The 11,405-nt window shown below is 34.9% G+C and overlaps 1 protein-coding gene across 1 annotated transcript in view; it reads left to right on the top strand.

The window, feature by feature from the left end:
- The window catches only part of LOC119080497, a 46,804-nt gene extending 39,147 nt beyond the window's left edge, over positions 1-7,657 (top strand). Inside the window, exons 2-6 of the mRNA XM_037188896.1 lie at positions 3,083-3,373; positions 3,466-3,604; positions 3,662-3,885; positions 6,773-7,024; positions 7,093-7,657. Of these exons, the coding sequence (XP_037044791.1) occupies positions 3,339-3,373; positions 3,466-3,604; positions 3,662-3,885; positions 6,773-7,024; positions 7,093-7,357 (915 nt within the window). The 5' untranslated portion in view covers positions 3,083-3,338 and the 3' untranslated portion in view covers positions 7,358-7,657. The remainder of the gene's footprint in view (positions 1-3,082; positions 3,374-3,465; positions 3,605-3,661; positions 3,886-6,772; positions 7,025-7,092) is intronic.
- Positions 7,658-11,405: the final 3,748 nt, after the last annotated feature.

Genomic DNA, 11,405 nt, shown 5'->3' with positions numbered 1-11,405 from the left:
AAGCCAGCAAGCATACTACCAATTCTCAATCTCAAAACATTGATTAACAGCACTAAAAGTTTTTATGGTATTTTGACTTGAGTATACTCTGTTTGAAAACGACCCTCGATGATAACAATGATTTTCGCCTTTTCGCAACATTATACTGATAATGACTCGGTACAAGTTGTGCAATTTACTTTCGTGCTCTACACGTACACCAAACATACATACTCGTTCGAAAAATCAAATCATTGACACACTACCATTCTGTAAGAGTCATTACCGTTTCAGTTGCTCTTGAAAGTCACTTCAGATATCACCATTAATGACATGGTTCAAGTACAAATCATTATGGAAACGTTTAAAACGTACAAAGGAATGATGCGCTGAACGAGGATGCTAAAATATTATTTAGACCTGTACGGAATACAGGGCTATTAGGATTATTATGCCGTGTGGAAGGGTGTTTACTGGTTAGACAGATTTAAATTTGAGCGAAAAGTAGGAAACGTTTACAGCCTAGAAGTATGATCCTTGTGCGCGAGCGAACAGAAGCTTTAATACAAATTTTTGCAGATCTAGTACGTTCAAGCACGACAGTAGCCCTATATTTTTTGCGAATAAAATTTTTCAATTTATTTCAGTGTTCATTTGAGTTCATTTTTATACAGTGACCTAATGTCCCTTATTTGACGTTTCGAAAATGAACCGCTCTTGCCTGGTTTATTTTACTCTGCGTGGTTCAAAAGAAAAAAATGACATAACGCTCAAACATCTTCTGTTATTTCTTCGCTTTGCTCTGAGGTATATACTAGATAGTACAGGGAAATGTTGTCCGGAAATGAAAGCCCCAAATATAATGTAGTTTCGTGCAATTCTGTAATAGTTCTAGTACAATTTGTCATAAAATTACCAATGTTCTCTATTTTTTGAGAACCAACTTCACAGCTATAAAATTTCATGGAATTTTTTGCCAGAGTGAAGATCTTTGAGCAGAAAACGAAGCTCAAAGAATGAAGTACTGAAAAAATAGTGCCGCTTATACAGGCCAATCGAGGTAATCAAAGTAATATGTATAGTGAGAGTAAGGAAGTACAAGATTTGGTAGTAAACATTAAGTACTAAACACTAGTTTAAACAGATTTACTCAAGTACAAGTACTCTGTGCATCCAATTTGTTTCCGACAAACTTTTTTTTCCGACAAAGTTTTGTTTTTATAAAGTGGAAACGACCCATATGTAAAATAATTGGTTCTATGAACAGCAATATAATTATTTGGCTTTATGCTTATGAAATGTAGATAAAAAAGACTGAATCATTTCCAATCGGAAATGGCAAATTTAACATTCATTTATTTAAGTGGGTGCTTGTTGTTATGTTATTATCGTTCAGTGGAAATGTGTTCGCTTTTTAAAAAACAAACATAAAATTTTTTGTTGCCATTTCAATTCCTCGTTTATTTCTAACGGACTACAAATTTATACTGGAAAAAATATCAATTTTTTGAAATTTATATACCATTTCAGCTCAGAAATCAGCAAAAATTTCAAAAAATTTTTTATTTCGAATCGAAAAGTTCACGTAAGTTATGTAGCCGAGACCAAGCCTATGATATAAATAAAATATCGCCCACAAAATAAATACTCTCATAACCAAGTTATGACGAAGAAACGCAAAATAATCTTTTTGAAGAATGAAGGCCGTTTTGTAACGATATACAACCTTGCATATGCATTGGACTTGCCATAAAAGTAGCTACACATTCGATTTTTTATTATTTGCTCACATAAGAGTACGCCGTTTTTGTTGTTGTTTTTGTATTAAATTATTATACCCACATTAGTCAGACTGGAAGCTGATGTGACGTAATATAAAGGTAACAATATATAGGTAGTTCAGTACAGGTAGACAACTGATCGAAATCAATTTTCGCTCAGAAAATAGTAGGTGTGATCGATGAAGCGAGAAGTTACACGTCGCGTCGTAGGTCCCATGGTATTTTTATTGAAAGAAATATTGGTGTCCCTTGTCATCCTAATCTTTTAACAACTTGCAAGGTCACAAGTTCTATAGAAGACGTACTAAAGTACTTTTCTAAGAAGCTGAAACCGAGACTGATTGGGTGTTAACGACTAAAGCCATTTACGAGGCCACATATAAAAAATAATTTTCCGGATGGGTCATTGCCTTTCATTCCTTCAGTTCAAGGAACTATGTTCTGATCCGCTTGAGTGGATAATTAGAAAATCTCATTTCTATAGCCATACCTTTAATGCCCGATTATATAATATCAGAAATCAGCGCAAAACCATTTTTTGGCGTACAAGGGAACCGTCGTAAGTTCGCCGACATTTTACCCATATTTTCAACAGTCCATCAGTGTGGATGAGTTTTAAGCCCACCTCAAAAGTACATGCAATTTCCTTTCCAACGACACGTCGCACGACTATGTACCGTTCGTGTATCTGGAGAGAACTCCATTAGAAAAGTACATGTTTTTGGGTTTCGACCACCGCTCGCATCGACTTTTAGGGACCAATCAAATTAGCTACGAAAACACTTGCGACTTGCAGCACTTATAGTTAATTCTTGTCGTCGTTGTCACCATCTGTTTCCACTCTACACGGCTTAACAGTTTATCTTGATTTTCACGTAATTTGAATTAATTTTGGAATGATCTATCATAATCGGATTTATTGAAAATGTATGTCCATATGAGGTGATCTTTCATCTTACAACCAGTTCCAGTGTTCATTGAAAAGCGGTTAAACTTTATGTTACGGGACTGGTTACATAATTCGTTTTTAATGTTCTTTAAGCATTTATAAATTAGATATCTTTTCACAGTTTTATGCGTTATTCGAGTCCGTACATTCGCTTCAGCTGTAACATTTCTGAAAATAACCGGTGTACCTTGTGTCACATCCTATTCATCGATTCATTTTGATGTTTAGCTCAATCCAATCCATTATAGAAAATATTTTCATTAGTAATAGTGAATCCGGTGTAATATTTCCGTCACAAAAACATCGTAACATTTTACTCAGCAAATATCTGCATATTTCCCATCACTAAAATTATTTTATTTTTCCGTTACAGAATACCATGGATTATGCGGAAAGCTCAACGGAATGCTAATCAAATCTTAAGTTATTTTGGTTCTATTTCCACATTTATAGGAAATAAACAAAAAGCCAAATTAAGGAAATTGAATCAATTCCATTTTCCCACCCGCAAATAACTTTACACAGCTTAAGTACATAGGCTGTCGCCTGGTGTGCGTATATATATAATAAGAGGGATTTAATCCATACTCTTCTTCGCATAAAACGCAACTTCAACGAATTTCTTAAATATGTTGAAAGGAATGCACGAACGACCAGTTAAGAAGTAAGTGGAATCTTGATGATATTAACGTTAACGATAATTGGTATTAAAGGGGCGAATGTATTTCGTTTTTATTATTTTGTTTGTTACCAAAGAATCAAGGGAGGACATTATGTAGCTACAAATGATCGTGACACACCCGATCCACCATATGTACACGCTAATCGGGGATATTGGACGGATGGTGAAGAGAGTCATAGAGCACCATCCGAACGAACAATGTCTGAGTATACGGTATGTGCATTCGAAATGAAAAACGTTTGGTCCTAAAATAAATGTTGAAAATCTTAGATAACAAATGAACGAACATCACCACCACATCCTCCAGTTAGAAAAACGAAAATCGATCGATCGGAAAATGGTGGACCACGATCGTTAGTGATGAGTCCCTCGAACGGGCCGCCGAATCGAATTCCGCCTAGAGCACCGTCGGCACTTAGCTATGATCATGGGGGCGATACTGGAAGTGATATTTATGTGACGAGTGCAGCTTATAAAGCTCCATCGGAAATTAGGTGAGTCGAGAATTTTCATTAATTTCCTAAGTGAGTAACAGAGTGTTCGCCTTCCGTTTGGTATATTACCAGTACATTGTGCTGTATAAGAGATCACCAATAGCCAGAGTGTTGTTGATAAACGCGACTATATACGTTTCTGAAGGGTTAAATAACGTGATAGTTCATTAATTTTTTCCATCTCCATTCAAAGAGCAGACACACACCTCGAGTGACATTCTACTCTTGTTGGACTCATATTTAGCTAGCCTTTCAGATCAAAGATATGTTTTTATATTCAACGTGCAAACATAGAGAAAAATGCGGTTGATAGTAGCACCACGTCCCAATCATCTCTAAGGAATCACACATTCATCCACATACATATTTCTTTGAAATGGAAAACGAACAGTTTTCCATTTTTTCTACTTAGCCAACAGTGGTATAGTATGTTCTTTAGAATAATATCGTCCAACGAATGTAAAAGAGATTCCTCTCGTACTTTACTTGGGTCGATCAAAGTAATTTATTATTGATGACGAAATGATACACAGTAACCCATTTCTGCATTTATACCGATCTCCCTTTTCGTCGTTCGAGATTAAAACGAAAGGAGAGCTTCTGCTTCATCACATCACACACATATCCAAGCGCGCTGTTACACCGTATAACGCTTTGCTATCCGACAAAATCTACATTGTTAATATCAAATTTGCATTAAATCATATTTATTATGGATTGCAGCACCAGCTAAAGGATGAACATTTTGAATTGAATTTCCATAGAAGATGGGAATACAATATTGGAATGACATTCTCAGCAAAGAAGCTCTTCACACAGTATATATATACAAAAAAAAACTCGCCCCCTTTTTGTTCGCTGTAATATCCAGTATACTCACAAGGAATGGGTAACAGTAATATTAAAACGACATCATTCAGGTGGATACGAAAATAAATGCATTCGGTACTGTGGTTTATAAGCGAACAGTAAAACCCAAAAACGTATATTCAGTTGGATTCTGTTGCAGTATTTAATGTCCGGACTAGATCAGGACGTTTGGGATAGGAATAGAATTTGATTTCTTTTTTTAAATCGCATTTGATTGATCACTGGCAATGTTACGTTATATTACAAATAATTGTGGTAATTTTAGAAGGGGCATGTTCTTGGATTATAGTGAATGGAAAGTGTTCTTTAGACGGGTTAAGTGAGATTGTGTTTTTTGTGTTGAAAAACAATTTGACTCCTCTTATTTAGGCTAGACATTTTACCACGACAAAGTAAAACAAACCAGGCAGAGGTGCTTGAATTGACAAATGTCAGTGTTTATTTGAGTTCATTTTTACACAGTGTATTAGGTCCCTCATTTGACTTTCTAAAAATAATAATTACATGGCTAGCAATCGTGGTTCAAACATTTTGATTTTTCTACAAGAACTTGAAGCACGATTCAGCAACCTTAACTATGAAAAACGAGTAGTCTTCTTCCAATATAAGAAACAATTGTCACATCAGCCAAGCTTATTTGTGCCACACAAAACACAAGAGTTTATTATTCTCTCTGACGGTGTTATATACGCCGCCGCTGCCCATTCAACCAAATACATACATTGCACAGATTATTACTACTTATTTTTCATGTATTTTTGATTGTCTTTGTCTACTGCTAAAAATATGAATAAAACGAAATAATACATGAAAATAGTACGCGTATAATCTCGCACATATAACAAAGCTTTAAGCTCTTGAAGAGTCTTTTAAGCCATTTTAAATTTAGATGAGAAAAAAAGCGAAAAAGAGTGTTGAACAGATGTTATGTCTTCACGGTCTTCACTTCGTGATTTTTGAACATAGTAGGGGGTGCTATATTGTTATGGAGTATATGATGTATTAACGCCCAATAACCCCATACTCCACTAGTTGTATGTTATGAAAGATTACCTTTTAAGTCTTATTTTCTCGTTCATTCTGTCGTCAGTATTCAGAATTGTTGACAAAATAGAAGAAATTACACTCTTTGGATATCCGTAGAGTGTAGATCAGAATCTTTCCAAGAAATATTGGTTAAATTTCAAGAACTATTATCTAAAATGACTGATGTACGATATTAGTTTTCTTATGCATTTTGATATAAAAATTTGAATAATTGACTCAAAGAATTTCAATTCGTTAGGAATGAAAATGGCTGCTTCAGTGACATAACCTAAAAAAGTGTCTTTGTTTTAAGTTGAAAGTCTAATTTAAAAAATTTTGATTTTCATGTTATGAAATTATTGAACATTTCCGATACACTCCATTCAATTCACCCTTTTGTCTTCAATAAATTTTGCTCCTCTAAAGCCCGAAATCCTAAAAGCTCTGATACAAGTGTTTCGTCATTACTTCGCAATACACTTTTAAAACTGTTAATATTCTAAGGATCTAAGCGGTATGAGAACATGAATCTGTGTATGATAGAGGATTGATTCGACGTTATTTCGAAAGAGTAGATTTTTATATAAGGAAATGTGGTGATGAACCCTTTTTTTTCAAATAAAAAGAGCTTTGAGTGAGACGAATCACGTTTGTCGATAAATGTGTTAACGACTCAACACATGAATTGAATCTTATTCGAGAATGATGGGGGAAAATACAAACAGATGCAGAACCAAATGTTATTAAATATTTTATTATCAAATCGTTGCTTTATTTCCCATAAAAGCAATAATTTAGAGTTGTAATACATTGCGATTTTATTATGGTCTTGGAACCATACCAGATACCGTTTGATGGATAATGAATATTTCATTCAAATAAAAAATTAATTTAGTTAATGCTAAGATGAATTTACGGGTTGTTTTCGAAATAAATGAATGACCGTTGGAACCACACTCATTTTATTAATTAATTTCTTCGAATTTTTCAGTCGCTATAGTGTACATAGATCCCATTCACGAGGTCCTCGGAGTTTATATTCAGTTGCCAGTTCAGCCAAAACCGGTCGAAGTAATCGTTCTCGACGTGCCGGAGCCCAAGTTGAATTGATGTCAGCACCGAATCCATTTTGCCCGAATGTAAAAGGAGTTTGTTGCTTAATGCTACTACTAAATCTAGGACTGATATTGGTGACGCTAGGTTTTGTAATTGTCATTCAATTCATGGAACCTCTGTTCGTTTGGTAATTGAATATTTCCGTAGGCTTATGATTGGTTAAATTTAATTTTGTTTTTGTTTTTGCATTTGAAGGATTCTTGGAGTAATTTTCCTAATCTTTGGCTTCCTTACACTAATTGGTAGCATGATTTATTGTGTGATTGTGTGTCGGGACGCTAAAACTCCGGCTCAATTGCGAAACGAAGACTTGTATTGGACACGGCACTGGCAGAAGAACATTGGCTACACACCGCACGAAATTAATTACAAAACAGATCGTTACGATGGATACTCGGATCGCTATTCGGTGGGCAAACAGAGTGGTAAATTTTCAGACCGTGAAAGTAATCGTTACTAAAATGAAAAAAAAAATTATTTCCGCGAATCGCAATGCAAAATTGCATCATTAAGCTAACAAAGTTCATATTTTAATTGAATGTGGAGTATAATCTGCGACAGGTGAAACATTACCTCCTCTCTGACTTGCTACAGCTACATATATGTACATCTAGTGATATCCTCTCAACTGTTTGTGCAGGAAATATCAAAACATTTTTTTTTATTTAAACAATGAAATGAAATCTAAAAAAAAGTTTTTAACTTTTAATTAACAGAAATTATCATTAAAAATGTTAACAAAATGTAAATAAAAATATAAAAAAAGGTATTTCCGGAATTCGTATTCGTATTTTATGGCAATAGTTGGAAGCCGTTGAAATTGAGCCGCCGTAAAAATTAATTTTCAAGCTGAAACAAGGAAAAAAGATTCTACGAACATTTAATTCTTGAGGCGTCAGTCGAACTTCTGATCATTGGAAAAGCTAAATAGACGTAAAGTATCACCAGAGTCATCACATTGTGGCGTTTCTTCGGCATCGGGGAATCTGGCACACGCGATCATAGTATGCATCCTTTTACTACATGTAACGAAAAGTCATGACTGTGCCAGATTCGCTCCTTAGAGGTGAATCTGGCACACCATCAATTTGTATGGTGTGCCAAATTACCCTACGCCGTTTCTTCATACTTTGCCGATTTTTCTTAGCGATTCTTCATATTCTAGCGATTTTTCTTACATTGGTTTTGGCAAAGCACTGCGTTGGTTTTGGCAAAGCACTGCGTTGGTTTTGGTTTATTTGTTTAATCACCCAGAAAAATCGCCAGAATGTGAAGAAACGCCAAGAAAAATCATTAAAGTATGAAGAAAAGCCAATGTAAAAAAATATGCTTTTCATTGCTTGAAAAAGACTCAAATTTCTTTCGACGCAATTTATTGGATTAAACGTCTTGGGATCAAACAAAACGCCTTTACTTTCGTAGGAAGATGTATTCCCTAGGATTGAACGAAATGGCTTAACGTTACTTTTCATAAAAAGATAGTTTCCTTAGGATCGAACAAACCGCCCTTGCATTACCTTTTGTGAAAGGATAAATTCCATAGGATCGAACAAAATCATCATCATTTTTGGTTGATTTGTTGAATCACCACCAAATATCGACAAAGTTTGACGCAAAGCCATAAAGATAAATTTTTCATTCTTTATGTTTCTGGGAGTTTCTTCACACTTTGGCGACTTTTCTAGGCGATTTAACTTTCACCATACTTCACGGGAATAAAAGCCAATGAATGTAAATAGGTCGATATTGTTCTTGAAAAAACCGTCTGCTATCGTCAGCAACGTCAAAATAGCGTTTGCTGCGACTGAGCCCCGTACAAACCCGTATATCTATTGCGTACGTGACTCTAGTGCGTCTGTCACCCTACTTTGACCGTAAGCCTATTGCGCCGGTTAATGTAGTTAAAGTAAAATTATTATGAAATGTGTACATCTTAAAAATTGCGCATAGCGCAATTACGAAGCCCCGTACGGCGTTCCTTTCAAATGAAACAAAAATTTCAAATCGCCCTAAAATTTTAATTTTTTGAGTATAAATACTCATAGGGCCTAGTATCAGCCTCAGTCCGAGGACCCAAATTTAAAATTTTTTTCAACTACATTCTATTCGGCATTTGATTACCTTCCAAATGAAACCAAAATTACGAAAAACGAATGAAATTTACTCGAGTTCTATGTAAAATATACATAGGGCCCTAGTAGTGGCCTTAGTCCAAGGGCCCAAATTTAATTTTTTTTTCAACAACATTCTATTCGGCCTTTGATTACCTTCCAAATGAAACAAAAATTACGAAAAACGGATGAAATTTGCTCGAGTTGTATGTAAAATACACATAGGGCCCTAGTAGTGGCCTTAGTCCAAGGGCCCAAATTTAATTTTTTTTTCAACAACATTCTATTCGGCCTTTGATTACCTTCCAAATGAAACAAAAATTTCGAAAAACGAAATTTCACTTCTAAGGCCCTAACTCACGGTCCACTCACCCGATTTAAAAAAAAACTTTTTTTTTCCTGGATTGGTATTGACAATACCTATCATTTGACGCGTCATTTACATTTCCATCGTTTATTTTGCCATAAATATCACCAAAAGAACTTAAATCACTTAGGTGGCCCTAACTCACGAAGGGCCGACCCGAATATGCCCATCTTCGAACTTAGCCTCACTATTTCGACTATCTTTCAGGGAAAAAATTTTTTGAAATCGGATTTGATTTACTCAAGATATAGACGTGACGGACAGACGGACAGACAAAATTTTTATTGCGGATTCGTCATCTATGAACATAGGCAAACACTTTGCCCTTACCGTCTGCTTCGAATTCCATCAATTACACACGGCATCGTAATCCTATAAGCCCCTTTGTACTTCGTACGGGGCTAAAAATGAGCTCGGGCTAGTGTTTCTTTCTAGGTTTTTCTAGATATTTTGGGAAATGTATCCGTTTAATTTTTTTGAAATAGATTTGGACAAAACTTTTCCTTCGCAGACGGCAAGCATAACAGGCCTTTTACTTTCGGATCTATTACTTCATTTGATGTAAGTATTTTCAATAGATTGATTTCAAATCTGGTACTTCATTTGTTTGAACATTCTTTTTGCTGTACTAATCAGAACTTACCGTTTATTTCTGAACTTCACTCAAGGCATTATCAAAAACATTTGATAGCTGTCTGTTACACTTTACAAACGTCCCTATGATCTCAGTAGATTTTCAGCCAGTTGATTCCATTTGCAAAGAATGTCCATTTTCTAGGTATTTTTCACAAACTATATGTTCTCATATCTTAAAAAGGTATTTCGTCGTCATATCGTATACATCAACCTTTAAATCGTTTTCAATTTTGCCGTTTCAAGTTTTAATGCCTGTTTTTGTTTTCAAAGTTTTAGAACGGTTTCTAGCAAGGTGCGTTAAACAATATATCGCATGTTACCCTATCCTTACTTTATCGTTCCCATAAAAATCTCAATTTTTGTGTTAAACATGAAAGGGGAGCGAAAATGGCATTGTTCAATGGTAAAAGTGTTTGCTGGAGCTTCTAAATGAAAATTCTTGCTTTTTTCTTTCAAAAATTTTAGATGAGTGTTATTGTTCGGTGCACACTGAACATTTTTTTAAAAGAAGAAGAATCAAACTATATTGTATGGGATAGGTAATAATGTCTCTACTCACATAATATATGATATTATATACGACATAATTTGAACCAGCGATTGGAAAAAATGTATTATCAACCGAAAAAGAAAATCCACAAAGAAAAAAGGGAAAACCGTCTTTCTTCATTTTGTTCAAATTGAAATCGTGTGTTGATTTTGGCAAGTATTTATTCGGTTTTTAGGTATCTATACCGCTTATACTGTAAACGAAATCATTTTTTTTTCTGGGTAAATACCGAAAAGCTGTTAATTTTGTCAATTTAAATGATTCTATATGTCGTCGTCGTGTGTTTGGCAATATTTAATTTGAAACCAAATGTTTTCCCATATTGACTCAGTCGAGAGATGTGTTCTTATTGAAGATTATCACAAGAGCTTTTCCGAAAACTTATTTTATTCCATTAAGATGTAAATATGCGGATGAGCGATACGGGGAGTTGTGAAAAAATGGTTGACCTTGTCAATGGAATACTCGCAATACCTGTACATTTTTTGTGAAATATTTTTGACCTATTTGTACCTGTAATAGCAGCTAATATCTAGTTCCTAACACATTCGTTCTGTATGATCAGTTGATTGAGTAATATCGACGAAATTGATGTTTGCATCACATGGAGCGAAAAAAAGAAACTCCTGAATAAGGCAAGGACCAATAACGGGAAATCTCTCTCTTGTAAGACAATTTAATACTATCATCTGATTGGCACAAAATCTCTCCTGTAAGGTAAGTGGCGTTGTTTGATTGGACTGCTATTCTCTCTTGATCTCTACACTTGCCTTATCAGTGAAAATCTGTGTACCGAAAGAATAGAGAATTATTTCTACGTAAGGGTATGTGTTTGGTGGAGCCG

This window comes from Bradysia coprophila, unplaced genomic scaffold (assembly GCF_014529535.1).
Source record: "Bradysia coprophila strain Holo2 unplaced genomic scaffold, BU_Bcop_v1 contig_350, whole genome shotgun sequence".
Taxonomy (NCBI): Eukaryota; Metazoa; Arthropoda; class Insecta; order Diptera; family Sciaridae; genus Bradysia; species Bradysia coprophila.
The sequence above is the reverse complement of the archived record's forward strand: the minus strand, read 5'-3'. Positions and strand labels throughout refer to the sequence as shown.